Source organism: Oryzias latipes, chromosome 20 (assembly GCF_002234675.1).
Source record: "Oryzias latipes chromosome 20, ASM223467v1".
In the NCBI taxonomy this organism is placed as follows: domain Eukaryota; kingdom Metazoa; phylum Chordata; class Actinopteri; order Beloniformes; family Adrianichthyidae; genus Oryzias; species Oryzias latipes.
Genome location: NC_019878.2, coordinates 21,627,028 through 21,649,848, shown reverse-complemented (window position 1 = coordinate 21,649,848; position 22,821 = coordinate 21,627,028). Strand labels below are relative to the sequence as shown.

The window sequence follows — 22,821 nt, the reverse complement described above, 5'->3', positions numbered from 1 at the left end:
GGGAAATGAAGAGAGCCTGGGGTGTAGAGTCAACATCATGGCATCTGAAATGCTCTTCGAGGGCAGTTTAAACCCAGAAAGATGCACAATATCCTGAGCGGGATCAAGCCGTCATTATGACTTTCCCCCGCAGCAGAACGGCCTTCGTGACCTCTGGGGTGACCACGGTGGGTCGGGTGGAGAAGGAGGAGATAAAGCCGGACTTGAACTCTCTTAGATTTTATGAGGAATGTGTTCTGTGTGAGCGGTTCTTCCCCACAGGGTGACTTCCCCCGGCAGGCGTGACCTTAACATCCAGCAGGCCTTAACCTCCCGTTCCAGCTGACAGATGAGTTGGGGAGGAACAGCGGTGTGAAAGTAAATTGACGTTAATCTATCAGCAAACAACCGCCACCAGTCTCGCGCGACATTTTTCGTATTTTAACGCGACAAAACTCATTCTGGGACCATGATTAGGGACCACAGACGGCCAGGAACTTCCTGGAGATCGATCTGCTCCGGAGCATCATCAAAGCCTCGGAAAGTGCGGCTCTTCCTTCCTCTCCCCTCTGTGAGGGAATCTCTGCCGCGAGCGATCCGTCTGCTGTGACCGGCGCTCAATAACTCCTGGCTGAGAGCGATGGGAGAGAGCCGCGGTGTTGGATCATGGTGGCAGCTGGCACAACACGCCGCTCGCACCCCCCCCCCCCCACCCCCACCCCCGTTTCTGCAAATGGAGGAGGCCATCGACGGCGGTGATGCATTAGCCGGTGAGCTGACAGAGAGGAGGACAGACAGCGCCGGGGAGAGGGGGCCGCCAAACCTTAATGGCATGATCTAATGGCAATTCTTATTGAATCAATAATCTCCATGCTGAGCAGACAGGTCCCGCTGGCCGGCTAAATCGACAAACAGGTGCTGATAGCGGCGGCGCGGCAGGTTATTCATCTTCCCTCTGCCAGCTTATCGGCCAACAACTGTAAAAACGCCACCAAGATGGATTTAGGAGGGAGCGCGGGGACACGGGCACAGGGGAGCGGGGCGCCGCCAGCTGCAGGAAGTGCCTCGCTGCTGTGGACCCCTGCCGCTGCGGCACAACAACCCCACCTGATTCTGCCTCAAAGACACACTTTTCTAGAAAACAATAGCGCACATTTTTTTTTGAGATTTTTCTGACAATGGAGAACATAGATTAGGAAAATTAAGCTGAAAATTGCAAATGAATTGTGAATCAGGAGCAGATGAAAAAATGCCGTTTGGAAAAGAAGATAAATGTGACGTAGAAAATACGCTGAGCCGGCCGCCACCCACTTATACGACTAGATTCATGTCTACAGGTCACTCCAAAGTTTAAGTCACAGACACCAAAAAATGCAAAATTACCAAAAAAATAGATGTACGTCACACTCTTGGAAGGCATTTATTAAACATTTATCCATCTTTTAATCTATGCAGTGCTTCCTCAATTTTCTTTATTGTTGTTGCTTTTAATCTAATGTGTCTTTTGACTTTTTATGGTTTTAACCAACATTTTTTTTGTTTTGTTTAGAACCTTATGCTTGACATGTCAATGAAAAACGTGCTTTATTGATAAAGCGATTGACTGATAATACGGGACCAAAAACAGTCATTTCACCTTCACCTTCACTTTCAAGAGAAATCTAGCGAATCAGTGCAGCAAAAGAACAATTATTCCGATAACTATAGCATAAAGAACCTGCTATCAGGTCATTTAAACTTTTATGTCACTTAAAATCACTAAATCGATGAGAAATTCTTTATCTTCTGTGTCACTTTTGGCAGCAAGTACTGATACACACACATATAGCGCCCTCTAGTGGTCATTGGCAGGAAAATAGCTAACACACAAGTCTATTTTTTTTAATCACGCAAGTCGCAACTGAGTATAAGTCCCGCCCCCCGCCAAACTATTCAAAAAAACTGCGACTTATATCCCGAAAAGTAGGGGGCGTCTTTGTTTTCCTTGTCTGAGCTGGAATCTGGCTCCTAACTGTACGGCTGGACAGCTCCAATGTGAGCTAGTGGGAGAGCCTGTGAACAGAGAGCTCTCAGCAACAATGAGGGGAAGGGGAGCCAACAGTCCCTTCCCGGAACTCAGTGGTAATTTTCCTGCCGCTTTGCAGAAACTATGTCCTGGAAAAACGGCACAGTTTTTGGGATTTTGGCTAAAAACAGCATCATCATAAATAAAAGACCACTGGGAACACTTTGATCAAAAGATGACTGGAGTGGGACTTTAATAAAAAACAAGTCTTTTCTTCACTTGTAGTGGGAATATGTTTGGCTTTTTCTGCCGCGTTCATATCCGCCTCCTTATCGAGCGCTCTCTGGGACGCAGCCTTCAGGCATTAGGATGCAAGAAAAGAGGCCCCTGTTTACAAGGCAATTTCACTAAGCGGTGGGACCCGCAACACCGTTTGGCTTTATCAAACACCGCCTAATAAATCATAGGCTCTTTTGTGATGTCAGCTGCTGAAGTGCTTTGTGCAAAAAAAAAAAAGAGGAAGAGAGGGCAGGGAAGGAGGGAGGAAGAGGGAAGATGGGAGAGAGAACGAGGATCAGGGGGCAGGGAGCTGGAAGTGGCATGTGTAATTCAGCTCACTCTTTTCATCTTAGAGTACGATACTCTGCACAGATAAGGAACCTAATCCTTCTCCTGATCAAAAAAAAAAAAAAAAAATCTGCATTTTACCAATTAAAGGCTACTGCCAGCAGCCAGAAAGGGAGTGGGGGGGGGTTTAAACTGCGCCGGCGTTTATCTAATTTTAACAGCGCCTCGTCACGGGAGGCTGTCTCCGTCTGACGACAGGAAACTCTGCAAGGTGGAGAAGATCTGCTGCGTGGGGAGGACACACACATGCAGACCACCGAGTCCTCCCCTTCTTCTTCTTCTTCTAAAATCACTCCGGCATTCCTGCTCCTCGTCCATGTCGTCAAAGGTTTTTGCCACTTTTTAACTGATCTTCCTCCACTATAGTGTGGCAGACGCTGCAGACAGTCCCTCTCAGTTTGCAGAAACAAGAAAAAACGGTGCAAAGGGCAGAATATTTGATTTTAGACGCCAAAACCAGCTCAAACTTTTCAATCTGTTTAAAAAAAAAAAACCAGCATAAATGATTTGAGCTTTTTAAGTGACAAACTAAGGATTTTCCAGACTCACAGCACTCAAACGAAAGGAGCTTAAGGACCAAGTCCTTCCAGAACCTTAGGCTCATCTGTCATTAAACGAGAAATCGCTTTTTTTGAGATTAAATCTAGATGCTGAAATTAGTTTCCTTTTTAGATCGGAGATATGTTTTTGATGCAGAGATTGCTCCATGTTCCATGAGGAACTTCCATTTTTACTTTGTCTTTGCCATTTTTAGCTATCGTCTTACCAGATCGGTTCGTTTTTGTTCTCGTCCTGTTTGGGAATCCCAGAACCGACATAAATCGAATAGGTTCTCCAATTTTTTTTAGCTGCTGAGAGCTTCTCCTGTCGATGCTTTTGTCTTTCAAGGTTTACTGTCAAAAAAAGCTAGAAACGACTATTATTATCTTTTTTTAAATTTTTCTTTTAGTAAAAATAACAATTTTGTGGGTTAATCAATAAAAAGAATGTTTTGACTGAATCTATTATGAATCTCATGGATTTTATAAAAGCAAAAGGAAAATATTTTCAGTTGGTTGCTATCAACAAATCTGACACTAGGTGTCGCTAAAACCCACAATCGGCTCCTTTTCGAGATTTCCTAAAGAAAGCTCACCAACAGACTGGCAGAGATTTTGTTTCAATTTATATATTTGATGTATTTTGAATGACATAAAAGTACTAAATGGTTTTGCAAAATGACAGAAAAATGTCCTTTTTTTTGGTCCCAAGGCTTCCTTGGAGATTTGTTTCAATAGTAAGACAAAAACCTACAATACAAATAAAATTGTTAAGCAAAGCCATATTAAGGACATATTAGAGTGTGGGGGTGGCTTCAGAAAAAAAAAAAAGCTCATTTCAAGAGAGACATTAAAGGAGCCACCATGCCTTATCTCAAAAGTCCCCCCTTCAAGGAGAAAGAGAGGAAGGAAAGGAGAAAAGGATGAAGGCCCAAAAAAAAGAAAGAAAGAAAAGAAAAGAGCTGAGAGACGGAGATGAAGAAGGAAGGAAAGCAAAATTGCAATAGATGAAATAAGAAAACAGCAAACTGGAATTGACACCCGCTTGGCTTTTGCTGACTGAGTGCGGCAGATAAGTGAGCCAAATTGTGTAGATCTGATGTTTATCTTATCGGCTGCACCGAGAGCGCTTAAGCATAGGCGATAACGGAGCGGCGCCGCGGTGAGAGCGTGTTGGAGGGGGGGAAAAATATGCATCAACAGCACGAGAAGAGCGCTTTTGAACAAGGTGGAAAGCAATGAGGGTGGTGTGAAAGGCTTGATTCCAAAATGAGGCCAACCACAAAGAAATAAAGTTTTTTGTTTTTAATCTCTTCTGATGCAAAAAACAAAAAAATGTTTTGAACAAATTCAACCAAAGAGAATTCTGGGTTTTTCTGTGGTCGTCTCCTCAAAGTCATTTCAGGAGACACTGGAAAAGGGCTCTCCATTGTCTGGTTCTGTGGACCCCCCCCCCTTGCCTGTGGTCCAAATACTGTACTTATCCTATTACTAGGGGGGGGAATGCGCAGATAAGAGCACTTTCCCATCCGCTCTGCTGAATTAGAGGAGCGGTCTCAGACTTTTAATGGCGTCTTTGCCACCAGGATTGAAACATCAGAAATAGGGGCGGAGTTTGCGGATGAAATACTTTGGACTGCTGGGTCGTGTGTTTGAAGTGCCCCTTTGATCATCTTCAGATCTTTTTTGAAAGCGTTCCCAGTTGTCTTTTAACTGTAATTTTGCTGTTTTTATGTCATTTTCGAGGACATAGTTCCTGCAGAGCAGCAGCCGTTTGTTTTTTTTAGAAATTCGCCTCTGAGATTAGGGTGAAATCATTTGAGTGACCCCGCTCCCTCTTCCCATCACCCATCTGTTTATATGCTCTCCTGAAAACGGATTTAAGAACATGTGTCGCGACGCGTGAAGCTGAGAGTCGTGACCGCCGAAGCACGGATCGCGTGTTTACTTAGGCTTTTCAGTAGAAGCGGTTGCTCGAATGCACGTTTCCAAACATAGCCTTACATTACAGGTGCAACAAAAATGGCGAGCCACATTGGAGTACCCAACCGTACAGTTTAGATCCAGATTCAAGCTCAAGAAAGACGAGCACGGATCTATTTGTCTGCATGTGGATGCATCAGAATGGGGCGGAGCGGGAAGCTTGTGGCCCCGCCCAGCGTACTTTCTACATCACTTAATCGATCTTTTTAAAGAAAAATGTTTTTTGTCTGCTCCTGATTTACAGCGATTCCCAAAAGAAATCCCCAGAAATGCAATTTTAATCTGAATTTTCTTTTTAAATGTCCCATCCCCAGGAAAACGCCACGAGAACTCCATTTTCATCGTCTTAAAAGAACTGACAAAACATTCCTGTTAGTGACATAAGCGATGAGGAGGGGGTGTGAGGAAGCTTTTTTTCTCCATTAAGAAGCTCCTCTCCCAACGCTTTAGCTCATCCCACCTCCTGAAACGGGCAAGAAGTTGTCAAGATTCTCCACCTCTGAGCTGAGCCCTTCAAACAGGGGAGGCAGCCCATTCCACGCTGAGGATATCAATTATAGATAGGGGATTGCCATGTCAAGGCGGCGAATAGACAGCTGTGGAGAGCGGAGGATCTTTCTATCAGATGTGTGTTTTTATTGTCAGCGTCCACACACACACACATGTGAACACTGCTGAGCGGCCTGCAGCCCAGCAGAAGAGCTGAAAGCATCTGTTGCCACGGCGGAGGCGACACGACGTTATTAGCGTTTAGCTTCGCGGCGGCGGATGATGACAGCGCTCCACCGCCAGGGTGCCGAGTGAGAGTTTTGATAACAGAAGAAGAGCTCTGGCGGGCTTAACCCGCCTCCGTCCAGCTGTGAGATGAGCTCTCCAGCTCCTGAGCCCATTACCGCCGTCCCCGGATCAGGACCGGTCAGCGCCTGCAGGCTGCCAGACGGAAGTTAGGAGGAGGCGTCCAGAAACCAGACCCGCAGTCCGTCTGAACGCCAACTGGATTCGTTTTGTGTGTATTTGTGTGTATGTGTGAGTTTTCAGCTCCTCTTGCAGAGCTGACAGTGTTAGCTGCTAGTGTGTCTGATTCTTTGAGGGTTTTCTTTTGTTTTTGTGCAAATCGGCTGTTTCTAGTGACATAGGAATGACGCAAACCCGCCGTTAGTTTCCTTTTTCACACGTAAGTCGTGTTTTTTTTTCTTCTCTTCAGCCCGGTACGGGGTCTTATGTTAGGTTTCTAAACCTTTGGTTATGTTCTTTCAATCGTCTTTTATTTAACAAATTATTAACAAAAAGTGGACTATTTGTTATGTGGTGCGGCGCCCCTTTGTCGGCTCAGCAATATGCATGCAGATGGTCACGATGAGTTAAATCAAGCATCAGTCTAGAGGGAAAGTTCACCTCTAACCGCTTGTTTTTGTCCAGATGATGAAGCTAAAGCTTGTTTTAAAGGAGCCGGCGCAGTGATATAGAACATTTCAGCTAGGTGACTAGGTTACTTGTTCACTCACTTGTACGAGCTGCTCCTGGGTATCGAACTCTCGACAGCAGTTCTCCCAGTGGCAGTTAGTCTCATAGACCACCTCGGGCTCCTGTTTGCCCTCGTCCTTGTCTCCTTCCTCCTTCACCAGAGTCATCCCCTCAGGATGGTCCTGAAAACACCAAACAGTCCAATCAAAGGTTGAGCGAGTCGTTTCCGGTTGTAGGTTTGACCTCATCTCACTGCTTTTTTTTATTTAGGATGTTTTATGAACTTCAGGAGAGTAGAAACCCATCTGCTGTGGTGCCAAATCAGGGCCAAAAGTTTACAAAACCCAAATACAAAAACTTGAAACTGAAAGCTGAAAAACTGGTGTTGAAACTCTAAAGAAGTAAAACCAAATGCCGACTAGAGACGGTTGATTCACTGTGGCGAGCCCAGAGAAGGGGTCGAATGACAACTGTTCTCTGTTTTAGTTTTTATTTAGAGTTTTTAACAAATTATACCGTACAAACTTAAGGTATATTGTTAGGGGTAGGATTAAAAAACTTCTTCATACTCCATTACAAACCATATATTGATGTATAATATTTTCCTTTGTTTTTTTCTATGTCTTGTTTGAAATAAACAAAATTCCAAAAAAAAATATATATATATATATATATATACGCATATTGAGGATGGTAAACTGGAAAAGCATTTATGTGAAATTCCCTCTGGGATTAAAGATGGAAGTTCTGAGAAAGAGCTGACTGATCCCCAGAGCCATGGCTGTCCGCTCACCGCGCCCGGGCTCGGCAGCTCCTCCTCGGGTTTCAGTTTGGACCTTTTGTGGTGCATGGGGTCGCCCGTGCTGCTCACGGCGGATTCACTGGTGGGTTTGGTCTGGAGAGAGAGGGAGAGAGAGAAACAGAGGCTTCTCATCATTTTGAGCTTGGACAGATTGTTTTAACCTTCGTGACACCATTAAATATGCATGTGGTGCTTGAGCCGCCGCTCCATCTTTGACCTAATCAACCAAACAAAACAATGCTTTAACTGACCTAATGACAAAATGTTTCCATTCAGTGTTTCCCATTAGCGACTCTAATCATTCCAATTAAAACAAACTCGTGAACCAATTCAACCAATGGATGACGGGGCTTTGGTCCTGGCTTTAATACATACATAAAACTTAGAAAAGTGGGAAAAGGAAATTAATTGAGTGGGTTTTTCTGGTTTGGAGAGTGTTTGAGATTTGCACCGCACTCATCCAACATGTCGCACATTTGCCGTTATCTCAAATTCATCTGCAGGCCCCAAAGCAATATTCTGTTTATTCGGGGGAAAGGGAAAAGGCAATTTTGCCATGCCCAATTAGAATGCGGCCTTCGTTGTGATAAGGTGAAATTCACAGCAACGTGAAGGATTGGCGAAAAAAGGCAAATTCTCTCCTCAGTGTGAGTCTGTTGGATTTGAGAGGGAAAAAGGCCCTTTGGATCCATCCATCCACGTCAATGCCCCCTCTCTATATCTTTGTTCTCGCTGTAGTGATTAATGGAGTCCGCGGTGGGATTCTATGCTAACAAGCCCCTGGTTGTTTGCTGCTGCGTGTTCAGAGCTGCGCTGAACGCCGGAGACACCGGCAGGAGGAAACTCCCCGGAGAGGAGCGTGCAGATGGGCCGTGGCTGCATTTCTGCGCACACGCGGCTGCGGCGTGCTGTCTGTTACACCTGATGATGAATCGCGGAGGCGCCGCTCTCACCTGTGCGGACTCGCTGGAGATGGCTGAGCGCTCGCTGGCGTTGAGCCCAGATGGGGGGATGCCTGGCACGGGTCGCTGGCTGGCAAAGGCCGGGGTGGGGTGCACCAGGGGGGGGCTGTGACCGAAGGCGGAGCTCACGATGCTCGGCTGCCGGCCAATTACGTGCTGATGCACATGCAAAGCCACCGGGGTGGGAGGGTAGGCGAAGTTCAGCGCCGGGCTAAATAGAACAGGAGATGTTAACATGGTGCTAAGATGACTCTAACACACAACTTCATTTAAAACTCATGCAGGCGTGTGAAACGATTGTGCGTAAATGGATTGTTCTGGATGGCTCCTCTTCCCCGAGGACAATCTGACAGTAGCTGGTGTGGTAATACTGGAAGCACAGGACTCAATGTTCAGCTTGTTAACAGTGTGTCCTTCCTCCACAGATAAATAACCACAGCTTTGTAAATAACGGCGGATTCCACCCACTAGGGCGGTTTCCTCTGCAGCTTCTTTGGGACTTAGTCACATGGACCCAAACAGGGGGTCGACCCGTACGGATGTTACAGGTTTTAGGCTTGTCCAGTGGACCCTCCACAGTTTTGCAGTTCCTTTGAGGCTCATACACCCACCTCACGGAAATGGAACGTACCATTGTTGTGCAAGTGTTTCGTGAAGTATTAATAACAGAGGTGTAACGATTAAACAATTTATATTACTTCAACCCAACCATAGCGATCCGTCTGAGACAAGTTGTTGATCCAAAATGAGTTATGTAGATTAAAAAGTATTGGAAAATACCATTTGGACTGAGGCACAGTAGGTTTATTTAACTATACAGTGTGCTAGAATGTTCTAATAATGTTCAATTTGGATTATTTGGATGTGGAAAAACAACAGTGGACTGAACTTTAGGAAACTAAAATGGAAATGTTTTGGACAATAATTCTTGTTTACTTGTTTGTTTGGACACATATCTCATTTACACTTTGAATATCTTGCAAGAAATCTGGAAAACTTCACCTGTTCAGTAGCAGGTATTTCTCTGAGTCACACTGGTTGAAGTTTTGGGCGAAAGATGTCCTGGATGGATCTTAACATTAGTGAATCGGATCGTTCAAAATGAACCGATATCGACTATGAATCGTATCAGCGACCACCAATGACGATACAAACCAAATCATTGATTAAATGAATTTTTACAAACCTAATTCATGAGGATAATGTAAATGCAATGCCTGCGACGTACAGGTGTTGCTGTCGTACGTCACACTCTAGTCGTTAGGAAGGTGCGAGGACAAATGGTGCACATAAGTCTTTGTAGGACACCCGTAGGATGTCCACACAAACTCGGCTCTGACTGTTTCATTTTAACAGTCAGGCCTACCTTTGGGTGCTGTATAAGTGTTCGCTATGACCTCTCACCTGCAGCATGGCCGTAGCAAAAAAAGAACACTTTCACTCTACGGGCTCATCAAATGAACTCGTTCCAATACCAGGTTTGCCCATTTTTTTGTCTCCAGACACATAGCCATCTATAAGGCCAGTTGTGACTAAGGCCTTACTCTGGATCTCCAAAATCCCAGAAATCTCCGGGTATTCGCTGGCGATCCGGCAGCCTCCCTCCATTCATCCTGACAGCATGCTTCCGCTGCGACCCATACGTCTGCTGATCTTATTACGAGTGGAAATCGATGGGCCGAGACGCATTTGGGGGCCCATCCGCCTGTCATATCACTCATCAGTCTGTTGGCTTTGGCTATTCGGGTCTTGTCACTTGGACAGCGGCGAAGTGTTCACCGTGATTGATCAAGCTCTTTCTTACAGATGGCTGATCAATGGCTGTGGGTGGGGCGATGGATCTTTCCCTTTTCTCCTCTCTTTGTTTTTTTTCCTTTTCCCCTTTGCTTGCATCAGGTACGGGAGCGTGTTCCACGCCGTTTCTACAGCCGATGACTGACACAACCCGCCAGGGAGGCCGGCAGAAAGGGAGATCCACGGCGTTTGACGTGGATAGACACACATGCACTCATCTGCGCCACACACCCGTCTTTTCCTGACTGCAACTCAATGATGCCGTCCCGAAGGAATCTCATTTTAAAGATCTGAAACTTGTTTGTCACAACAAAAAACAGAACTTTAGTTCCCATCCACCCCCTAAGATCAAGAGTCGTCTTAAATGGTATGAAATCATTTATCCTGCAATTCTCATTATGCTACAGGGCAACGGTTTTTTTGAGGCATTAAGAAAGACTCGCTCCGATGAAAATGGTGTTTTTGTAGCACTTATAAAGAAAATTATCAAAGTAAATTAGTCTTAAAACTGCACTTAATCAAATCAGTGTGAATCGGGAGCAGACATATTTGTTACGTAGACAACACGCTGGGCGGGCCACACGCTCCCTGCTTCTAGCTCTTAGCAGCAGGGAGGGGAAGGGGGGCGGGGTTGCTCTGAGCCAACAGTCCCGCCCACAACTCAAAGGTGAATTTCTTATAAACTACTGCCGCTCTGCAGAAACTATGTCCAAGAAAATGACATCGGTTTATAATTTTGTATAAAAACAACATAATCATACTTAAAATACCTCTGGGAACGCTTTGAAAATAGATCAAAAGATGATCGGAGTGGGACTTAAGCCAATTTAAAAAACATAAATGCAGGTGTAATTCAATAAGTAACCACATGGGGCTTGTCTATTCAGTCCCACCCTAACTCAGTAGGGGTGGGATTATATAAATTTGCTTCTTCCCGCTCCTTTCAAGCAATAAATCAAGCTTTACTTAACTTTAGTTAATGATCGCTGTATTTAATTAAGCGAATGTGATTTAAGTTAGTTTTTTGTTATGTTTTATTTCTTTTTAAACTATGCATTTAATCATTTCTGTAATGATAAATATGTGTAACGCTTGAAATAGATCAATAAATCAAGTCCTATGTATAATAAATAATAAAACAAACAGGGGGTGAGGAAAAGCTACTTTAAAAAATGAATCTCCAGTTGTGCAGCCTTCAGATTTGACAGAAAAGCATCAAAACGTCTTCTCTGTGACGACCAAGAGTCAGAGCTCTTATTTTAAGAGGTCTCCTATTCCAAGCCTCGAGGGCCCCCGCTGTCATCCTCGGTTTCGAAAAATCGCTGCCCCCAATATGCCGATCACCTGGATCGGGTGATCTCCACCAGTGATAAAGAGTAAAAGGTGGATGGAACACAAGAAGGACAAACCTGAAAACCAATACTTATTTTAGCAACAGGTAAGACTTGGACATGAGGTCCCAGAAACAAAGGAACCCGAAACATGGAAAAGCTTTTCAAAATAAAATCCTTTTAAAATCCCACTGAAGTATAACTTAATAATAATATAATTGTGGAAAATAAAATCAAACTATGTCTAAAACTTAAACTAAGTTTACTTAAAGTTACTGATAAAGGTACACATTTAGTTTTAAACTTAAACATTGTTTGGAATAAGATTAAACTCTGATAATTTAGGAATCAAACATCTGTTACTGATGATGTTGGAACCTACGCATAGTTTTGTTCCTCTTAAAAGCTAAACTCAAGTAAACATCACCACTGCAGATGTTTTGTTGAATTCAACGGTAAAGAACGTATAACGGCCTCCTGGCTAACAGAAATGCACATTTGTTGTTTGTGGAGGACATTTCTAAACCGGAATAGCTCACAAACACTACATACTACTGAATAAACTTCCTTTAGGACCCACAGAGCACATTTGGGCCTTTCAATGATGACCAAATGTAAAGAGGTGGAGCTCTGGGAATTGTAGTTTTTGGTGGGTTTTCACCAGCAAATGATTGTTTTCTGGTAGTCAGGAGGATATGGATAAATAGTCAATGATGCCACCTGATGGCTCCGGCAGACAGGTGACCGTAGGAGCCGCTGGTGGAGGAGCTGGAGCGGGAGTTGTTGAGCAGCGTGTTGACGATGGCGGTGGGGGAGTTGCGGATCATCTGCAGGTCAAAGCTGTGCTCGGAGAGCGGCGAGATGGGCAGGGGTCGCTTCCGGCTGGGTCGGCCGGTGAGCCTCGGACTGGAGAAGCGGGAATCTTGGGAATGAGGAGACAGAAGTTAGCGCACCACAGTCGGCTTTTGAAACTTAGGCACTCTTCATGTGTGTTTTAACCTAAAGTCACCCTAACAGATGACACTTTTGTCAATCATCAGACAAAAGGCTCATCTGAGTGAATGTTCAGCTGTCACTTGATGCACTGCTTACATTTCATCCGTGAGAAAACATGCCTTTTATGTTGGAGAAATGCTCTGCCTGTGTATGGTAATATTTAATCAAGTCCAATTTGACGATTCAAACGCAGTCAGTGTTGACTGGAAATACTGAAAAAAGGGGGTTTTGAAAAGGTAAAAGGCGGAAAACAGCGCAGCCATTCTTTCTGCGCACACAATGAGCCGCGGCGTGAGATTAAAACACGAGTTTTGTTTGTCTTTTCACATTGAGATGTCACAAACAAGAGAGGGAAACGTGGGGGGGTGGAGGGGGGGGAGAAGAAGGCACTGAGGGGATGTCGGGCTTTGTGCGTGAACTGACACAATGACTTTGTGACTCAAGACTTAGAAATAAAAATGTTTTTCAGTTGTTGTTTTTTTTCCCAAAAGGCAAACAAAACCAGCCCCGATAACCCCCCACCCTCTGTATCTTCGCCCCCCTCCCCCCTAATCCATCCATCTCACAAAAACGAAAATGCTCCGTCTCTCGTTTGACACATCCAGCGATTACGGAGCGCTCCATTCACATGGTAATCACTGTGTGTGTGCGTTTGTGTTGTGTGCCAAAAGGTGGCTGCTGTGATGTTCTGGCACATGAAGGCCTGAGCAGCAGGAAGCTGCAGAAAAAAGAGCAACGGCGTCGCTGCGCTTCTTCAGACCAAGAACGTTCCATCACACCTTTTCATTTTCCACGAAACCAACAGTTTAAAGTTCTTTCTTTGGTCTATCTTCTCAGCATTTCATGTTATAATTGTGCTGTCTGTAGCCAAAATCATAAAAATCAGGGTCATTTTGTAGGACGTAGTTTCTGAAGAGCGGCAGGAGTTCATTAGAAAGTCACCTCTGTTGGGTCACTCCACGCCAACAGTCCCGCCCACCTCCCCCCGATGCTGAGAGTTCAGAGCTTGTGGCGCATTTTTTGTGTCGCAAAACGTAATTTTTTCCGTCCGCTCCTGACTCGCAACGATTTGAATAAAGAAATACTCAGAAATGCAATTTTAAGCTTATTTTTTTATTTTTTCTGTCCCGAGAACATGTAAAAAAAAACACCATTTTCATTGGAGTGGGTCTTTTTCCAAAAGACAAATTTCAACCCTCCTGTGGCCTAAACGCAACGCTTCCGTCACCTTTAGCCGAGCTGCGTGACAGCCCCGCGGCACGACATCCGCCGTTGGAAGCGCCTGCTGGTTAGTGGCGGTTAGTCAGGGAGAAGGAAAGGGGCCTGTGTGGCACCGCTGCAAAGCCTCATGGGAGCGGTGTTTATTAATGCACCTCTCAAATGATAAATCGGCCGACCGGGGAGCCACGGAGAGGAGCGTCCAGGCTCGTAGCGGGACTGTCCCTCTAATTTCCTCTTGATTTATGGACAGGATGGCTGGTTGCCCGCCGTGTCATTAATTCTGAGGGCCGGGCAGGGCTCGGACCGACCAGACTGACGGCGGAGGGAATAAAAGTTGGTTCTGAAACGGAGGTCGAACTCTCAGCGACACACCTGAGGGGGCCACCTGAGAGGAACTCGGGATAAAAGACTATTTTCTCCTGATAGAATAGAATAGAAAAGAATAGATGCCTCTAATGTCTCTCTCCACATATTCAATGAGATAAAAAGCTATCATCATAAAAGAGAAAAAAACATAATGTAATATAAACATGAATTAAAAATAGTACATTTCAGATAAAAGAGTGATTAAGAAGCTCCACATTTCTTTAAAAAATTGAATTTCTAAATAAATCCTTCCCAGTTTGAGTTATTTTTTGTTTGTGCCCCTATAGATAAAAAACACATCCTTGTTGTAACACAAAGTGTCCTAAATCATCAAAGCATTGTGTTCACATTGTCAACACATACAATTAAACCCACACTTGTGTTTTATATCGATGTATTAAATGTTTATATTGCTTGAAAGTAAACAAAAGTGTAATAAGATGAACAAATACTGCTTTTAATTAGTTTAACGAAGCAGCGTGCGTGCTCCGGTTGGTTCACTGAAAGCAAACAACTGACTCTGGAGGAAAAAAATAGCTCTGAGATTAGCTAATAACGACGGCAGATAGACAATAGTTTAGAAGAGAATTTAGTTCCCGTGATCTTTGAGAGCTATGGTGCTAATTAGGCTGTACTAACGAAGACAATAGGCCATTAAAGCCCAAATAGGCAGGACAGGCCCATTGTTTCATTAGCAGAAGTCTGTCTGAATGTAATTACACAGATTTAAAAATAGCGTCAGTGACGCTCAGATTATCAGTGAACGCCTCTGGATAGCCTATTTTCCGTTTTTTATCCAAATCCTTGAAGGGTTCCTTTTTGTTTTTATCCTAATGGTGCAGGAACGTGTGTCATTAGAACCCAGTTATTGTCGCCAACGATCACAGGTGAATTTTTTTCTTTTTTTTAAGTGGGGCCCATCTCCCACTTAAATTTGCTCCTAATTGTTTTGTTTCAGTCTATTCATCTTTAAAAAAAAAAAAAGCAGCACAGAAGAAATGATTTCCTCAGTGATGAATGGCGGGACATTCCAATTCCCACTTAAGAGCAATTAATTTTCTGATACCAGCACAAGTTTGGCTAGTTTTAATTAGTTTGTTCTGAGGGACATGGGGGGTGGAGAGGGGGGGGGGTTCACCTCGGATTTCCATGATCGTCTGCTTGACTAAATACATTCTCATCAAAGGGAGAAGGGTGAGGCTGTCCGACCTCTAAGATTCAGCGTTCGTTTAATTTCCTATTTACACTTTAAAATAACTCATTAGCATAAGTCCTGAGCTGCACACATGACGATTGCAGCTCATTTAAATCATGTCAAAGCAAAGCTGCAGAAGCTGTGGCGGTGGCGTGGTCTCATCTATATATAGGAGGAGGTAGGTGCATTGTAAAGAGCACTTTCATGGGCTGGATTCCCACTGGGCCCACCCACAGCTTCCTGTGCAGGTTTCCCCTCAGTCACAACTGGGTGGATATGGGTTGTCTGCGGGTGAAAAACGTGGCCCGAACGAAACTTTAGGAATTATAGACCGCTCGGCAAGGCCGTAGAGGAAAAAAGTTCATTTAGTCCTACGGGCCTGCTGCTGCAACAGGTCATGGCAAACACTTCACGCGTAAGGGTGAAGGAGGCGAGTTTTCATTCTTTCAATCCCACTGAAACCTGCAGACTGATCAAAGAACCCATTATTGCTAGTCGCGTGTCGCACAGCCTGACAGCTTTGCTACGTTCACACCGGAAATGTGACGGACCTTCCAGAACGCGTCAAACGCATATTCTTGTACTTTCAGCATTCGGAGGCCGTCGCTACCCGATACTAGTGCAGCGCCGCAGCCTACGGCTGGAAGTAGTTTAGTGCAAAAATGTCAAAGCCGTGCAAATCTGGTGAATCTTTCTCCAGCTCTATTCCGATAGAAAAGCGGTCTCCTCCATTTTGAAACTGTTGGCACTTTTGCAACTTAAAAGGGACAATATCCATACGTCACTAGTCCCTGATTGGTCAAAGCTCCACCTGCTTTAACTTACAACGCATGTAGAACGGTGTTTTGTACCTAAATCCCCAAAATGCTCTTAAAAATGTATGCAGCGATGCGTGAGCGGAAGCCCGAAATGAGCATTTACATAGACTTATCATTAGAAGAGGTCACTTGAACCCAAAAACCACCATAAATGTTGCAGCAACAGAAAGATTCCCCGTTTAAGTCTTCCAAAGGATTTCTTGACGCTCATGTGGAGAATCATCCCCAATCATGGGGGATAATTTTGTCTTTTTTATGTTTAATTTTGTTTGTTTTTTTAGTTTGAAAAAAGAAAGTTTTGGTTTTTTTTGCAACTTCAGACGAGTTAGATCCCCGCAGATGTCCAGATCATCATCAAATCAGATGAAAGTATTAAAATAAAGACAACTTATAGAAAAAGTCAGAAAATTCTGAACTTTCACTTCAAAAGTGCAAATTATTGGAAAATGCAACGACCTTTTATCTTACAGCACCTTATTCCAGGTAAATTATGCTTAGTCCATGTTGTCATTCAACTCACAAATGTGCAGGAAACAAGGATCGGATCAAACAAAAATGTGTTTTTAAAGTTAAAAAAGGAGAAATTTATCCTAAAGCTACAAAATAAAAGCAAACATCTAGATGGTCGTTATCCTAAAATCTCTTTGCAGACTTACTTTCCATGGCCTGCAGATACTCCATGTGCAGGGCGCTGCTGGCCCCCGCGGTGGACGCCACAGACGGGAGGAGGTCACTGGTGTACGGGCTGCGGTGCCCCGCCAGCAGCGCCATCTGGTGGTAGTAGTCGGCCGTCGTCAGACCAGCGTGTGATGCTGCAGAAGGTGAGAAAGAGGGAAAATGGCACAAGCAGAGGGGCACCTGTTGAATTACCAGTTAAACAAATAAACACATGTATTAGGCACAGCGGGGGGCACCTGCGCTGCTCCGAACGCTCGCTCTCATCTACGTTAGATGACAATCAGCTCAGCGGAACAGTAATGAACGCATTAGCAACTCCATCAAGGAGCTGTACAGGGAGCGTCACCTGAAGTGGAGAGCCTCGCTGGGGATTACAGGATGCTTGCTCAGAGATTACAGCCAGTCAGCATCGGGGTTTGATCGATGCATTCATGTCAAGAGCAGCAGAACTGATCATCTTACAATACTCCCCTTAAACAGGCTTTCCTCTGATCTCACCGGGTCTTTGATCAGGGTGCACATATATGCGCGCACATGCGTGTGGTAAGAGTATGTGGGCTAATGCCTCTTTTTTTTTTGCCACAGATGGTGCCTGAGTGTTTCAAACACACACACACACACACACACCAGGCTGCAGTTTGCAGATATGCAACCTGCTCCTTTAAACTCTGCAGGAAAACAAAAGGAGCAAATCGGCCCAGATAAATGAGCGAGCACAAAAGACGCCGTTCTGCCTCCACTTCACTTTCTTTTTTCTCTTTTTCTTTCTTTCTGCATCTCTCTTCCAAATCATCCCTCACTCATAGAGTGCTGTAAGTCCTTGAACTGCAGCCTAAAATAAGCATCTGGTGGTGGGTTTCCATATGCAAATGTTATGAGAAAAGAGTATGGAATCAGCTCAGACTTCTGCAAACCCCCCCCCCAAAATAAAACCCAGGAGAAATGAGGAAGAAAATAAATAAAGAAACGCAGATTTCCTCTTAAGTCTGGCCTGTTTGCAGCAATATGCATCCATGATTGGTTGAATGAAAGCAAGAAAAATTGTAAATTAATTCGATCTGCCTTTTTATGTCTTCAGTGGAAGTGGGGAGGGGGGGTTTCTTAATTGTCCCCAGTGTTCCGCCTCAGCTTTGCTTCTGCATTCAAGCATAATGTGTCCCTTTCAGTATCCGTGCGCCGAAAAAGCGCTTTGCGTCGTTTCTAAATCAGAAATGTTGGCATGTGACTGCCTTCCTGGGGGCAAAAAAAAAAAGGGGGGGGTGGGGGGAGGCTACGAGTGTGGCACTCTGCGTGGAGAAGACGCCTCAGGCCTCGGCGAGCCACCGGGTGCTCCTTCAGCACAACAATGGGATCAGTGGAAAAGCTTACCTCTGAACCGGGGCAGAAATACAGGGAGGGGGGAGGAGAAGAAAAAAAAAAGTGAAACCAAATGTGTGGCAGCAAGAGGGTGGCACTAAATCCCACCCACTTTAAATCTCCATTAGATTCTGTTAATTAATTCATCATTATTCAAATGTACTTTTTACTGGAAAAAATCATTGCATATTGAAGGAGGCTCTCTGTTAGAGCAGCGATATACTAAGCACAAAAGCTGATGGGTTCATTAATCACCGCTTTGATTAAAGGAGTAATTAGGTGCCTCATTCGTGATTCACAGCATTAAGAAGTGAAATGGGATCATGTGGTGGGTTAGGGAAGCGGTTTGGATTTAGGCCGATCGGAGGCTGGTGGAAGAGCGCGCGCCGCGCAGCCACGTTGAGGCGAGGAAGAGGAGAACTTGGCTTTTAACGGACCCGGAGGAGGTGAAGAGGAGTGCACAGGTGTTGGGGAAATGACAGCGCTATCCGTCATTTCGGAGGGACACTCCAACGCCGCGCTGAGAGCTAAAGAGGAAGTCGGCGGGGAAAGAGCTGAGAGATGGAAGGCCCATAACGGGCTATTAGGCCGTTTCAAGGTGTGGATGTTTGTCAGATGGAGTCTTCAGGATTTATCAGAGTTGACCAAAAATTGAGCTTTTCCAAGAAACGTTATATGATTTTGGTCAAATTTGACACCAGCATTAAAATCTTTTTATTTTGACCTAAATTACATAAACACACAATAAAATCTGTAGCTCTAATTTGAGACGAGCAGGTAAAGAATCTCTAACAATAAAAAGCTTAATAATAAAAAACAAAAGTTGAATAAAAAGCATTATTTACTTTACATTTAATCTCCTTTTTCTTTTCTATTGCTCCTTGTGATGACGTTTTTTTTAAATTTAAACTACGAAATTGTAAAAAGCACAATAAAAGCTGAGGCTCACCTTGAAATGTTGACACAAATATTCATCTAAATAATAAAAATGTGTTTTTATTATTTTTTGTCAGCTGGTGTTGATATAAATGTTTCTATGGCAGCTGACATTGTTGCTTTAGTCTGGAATAATCTCCAGAACCTCATGCTGCTTCCAGGAGCCCCGGATCAGCAGGACCTCCGGTCCTCAGAACCCCTGAATCTGGATCTGGCCCCCCCTCGGGGCCGTCGGTGTAACTGTATGTAACCCTGCCGCTCAGCGATGCATCCTCAGAGGCCCCCGACATGACTCGCAGATCAAAAGGATTAGCCTTCCTCCAACCTGAGCCCCCACCCACCCACCCACTCACCCAGAAAGCAAAGCGCCGCACTCGTAATGCTCCCATCCGGCGGCCCCCTCGCTCAGATAACCGACCCCTGGGTCTTAATAGAGATGGATCTGGTTTCCTCTCACCTGACCTCCTCTGATCTCCAACAGGAATTAAACTGATACACTGAGCTGAGATTACTCTTAGCAGCAGCCTCACTGATCAATTTCAGCAATTATATTTAAAGGTCTATTGCTGACTGCTGGTGCTCCGCTGGGGTGGGGTGCGGACGAGTGCGTGTGTGTCGGGCTTGGGTGTAGGCGTACTCACCATCTGCAGGGCTGAGGGCTCGGGTGGCTGACAGAACAGAGATGGAGGGGCTGCTGTGGAGGGAGCGGATGTAGTCCATGTACGGGTGGATGTAGGGGTGTGGATGGTGGAAGGGCGACTCCGCCCCCACAGAGGGGTTCCGCTGGGGTGAGATCCGAATGAGGGGGATGTCGGAGAAAGTCGGACTCGGCCCCAACGTCGGACCCCTGCAAAAGCACGCAGAGGGGAGAACAGCTGTGACAGATGTGACTCCACCGCAGGAAAAACGTCGACTGGTGGGAAAGAAGGGACGGATTTGGAGGAAACCTTTTCTGATGCTTATAAAAACACTTTATTACTTAACGTAGTTTAGTAATTGTTGCTGTGAAACTCACGGTTTGAGCAGTTACAACAGAAATTTGACTCTTGCTTCATGAGTTCCACAATAGCAGAAGGTAAACTCTAAGGTTTGCAAAACTTTGACTTCCGAAGTGAAGCTGTTGTGGGGAAAAGATAAAGTCGCTTTTGTTTTCTCACATACATTTCTTCTGATCAAATTTGATCAGAACAGACCACTGAGTTGGTGCAGTAAAAGTGAACGGCACATGGTGCAATCCATCAAGCTTGGTGGATTATTACAATGATTCTGTTTAGCATGGGTCAAGCGTGGATTTGGACCGGCAACCTTTTAGGTTTCAGGGCAGACACTCTTCTACTAGGCCCAGAGTTAGTAAAAGTGACAGGCACAACGTGTAATTCATCAAGTAACCACTTGGTGGCTTCCTACAGTCATTCTGATTAGTATGAATCAACCTTGGATTTAAACCCACAACCTAAGGGCAGACACTCTACCACTAGACCACTTAGTAGATGTAGTAAAAGTGACTGGTGAAATTCATCAATGGACCTTTTGGTGGCTTTTCACAGAAAATCCAGTTCGTGTAAATTTAAACCCACAACCTTCCAATCTCTGGGTGGACACTCTACCACTAGGCCGCTTAGCTGATGTGACTGGCACAAAATGTAACTTGTCGAGAAACTACTCGGTGGCTTATTAAATGACATAACGATTCAATTTTAAAACAAGATTAACATAAATAAATTTAAAGGCAAATCCATTTTTTTAACCTCCTCTCCCTTTTTTACCCACATCTTTGTGCACAAAGATCAGAAGTGTTCTTTTGACGGCCTGTTTGCCAATTTTTAGATAGACCAGGAAGAAGTGATGTCATATCCTGCCGAGATGGCAACAAGAAGAGCTCAAAAACAGGACTATGTCCAAATTCCCTCACCACTCCCTAACACCTAAAGGACGAGATAGTGCGGGAACATCCATCGCTCTGGATCTTAACATCATTCAGGCGCATTGGTTTTTTCCTTAGCAACAAACATGACGTCGCTCATTCACCAAAGTAAAAACCTAATGAATATGAACATTATAAGAGTTGGAGGATTAATGGGGGAAAAAATACTTTTTTTTAAAAAAATCAGTCAGACATAATGCATTGTGGTCTATAATCTAGTGGGCATCGATTAATACTAAAATTTCTCAAAAAATTCTGGAAAAAATTTCTAGCGCAGTGGATTTTGAAATCGTAGATTTGGACACCCGACAAAATGGCGAGCGCCCTAAATGGTGCACTATGTAGTGAGGGAATTCGCTAGTTCAGCTGTAACCAGTGGATCACATGACCACCGCTTTTATCCATCATTTCAGTCCATCGCGAGGTAAAGCGCTAAGTTGTAAGAAAAATGTACATTTATTTCTATAAGTGTGCTGGAATATCCTAAATCCTGTTTGGACTGGAGATCAACGGATGAAACAGAAAATTTGATCAATTGATTGATTGATTTGGCTCATTTTAGGCAATTTAAACAATAAAAAAAAATAAAAAGGAAACACGAAATATACATAGATTTATCAAGATATCAATTCATAAATTGATTAGAAAATAAAGCAAAATTATATCTTTTTAAGATTAAGATTGCTCCTAATCATAAATAGACTTGTATGTCTTTGACACATTGAATCCATTAAATACAATGATTTTCAAGTAGGGTTTGATTATTTGCTCTAAAGGAAGTAGAAAGAGGAAAACTTGTAAGGTGTTTTACTTATTTAACTTATTATTTTTTTAATAGCTACCGTCTATTTAAAGTTATTAATACTATTTTCAGTCCAAAAAAGAAAATATGAATCAGACTGTTTTCACACTAGTTTCCCAAACTACTAACGGTTCATAAATGGATTAAATGTTTGGTAAAAGATGGAATTAAATGATATTGTGTGCTGGAATTGAATCAAAATTCCACTTGACAAGTTCATTACTTCTCTAGATAAATAAAAAGAGCATCTTTTTCCCCTCTTGAGTCAGCAGAGTTGTGCAAAAATAAACATGAATAATTCCGTTTTTCAACCAGTGAGAGAGCATGCTCATTTCATTAGGCCTGGACACGACCTAACTGCCGCGCAGGAGCTGCCGGTGGCAGGGCCGGAGAAACAGACACTTGCTCTCTCTGCGCTCCTTCAATCTGCGAGGCGGAGAGGAGAACGCTGCATTCCAACTGCTCCCCACGCAGACATTTCCTCAGATCAAAGGCAGCTTTCACCGCCGCGTCTTAATCAGAGGGAAACGTCGGACCGAGCTCACCGCCGGCCAGAGCCAGACAGGCGAGGCTGCACCGCAGCGCTCCGAGCTGCACACAGTGATCTAAAACCCATCTGCAAGCTTCACACAGGAATGAGCACTATCAGGCCGTCCTTTATCCAAAGGCTTATTTCTGAATTGTCCCCTTTCAAATGACGTGTGAAATAAAGTTGGGAACAATCAGGAGAACTTCTTAGAGCCAAGTTTTAGAAGAACTAATTTGTCTGCCTATTTATAATTGGTTAGGAGGGCCTGGAAACTCCATAATGATGGCCTTTACCACAAAGGCCTTCCCCAGAGGATGTGGAGAAATCCACATATCAGCCAGACATTAACGGGCTCAAAGATTAGACTGAATTAGCCCCTCGGTGGCTCCCCAGTGGACTGGTCTTCAGTGACAAAGGACCCCGGGAGAAGGAGAGGAGAGAGAGGAAAAGTGTGGGTTGAAGAGGGAAGGAGAGAAGGGGAAGGAGCGAAAGGCCTGGCCCCTCGGCTTGTCTC

At 44.3% G+C, this 22,821-nt stretch overlaps 1 protein-coding gene across 3 annotated transcripts in view; it reads right to left on the bottom strand.

Moving 5' to 3' along the window:
- Positions 1-22,821, bottom strand: part of gli3 (GLI family zinc finger 3) — a 108,435-nt gene that overhangs the window by 7,407 nt on the left and 78,207 nt on the right. For all 3 annotated transcript variants that reach the window (XM_023950287.1, XM_023950289.1, XM_023950288.1), the window contains exons 5-10: positions 19,694-19,899; positions 16,739-16,894; positions 12,207-12,408; positions 8,353-8,572; positions 7,391-7,492; positions 6,639-6,779 (exon numbers count right to left, since the gene is read on the bottom strand). In XM_023950287.1, coding sequence (XP_023806055.1) covers positions 6,639-6,779; positions 7,391-7,492; positions 8,353-8,572; positions 12,207-12,408; positions 16,739-16,894; positions 19,694-19,899 — 1,027 coding nt within the window. The remainder of the gene's footprint in view (positions 1-6,638; positions 6,780-7,390; positions 7,493-8,352; positions 8,573-12,206; positions 12,409-16,738; positions 16,895-19,693; positions 19,900-22,821) is intronic.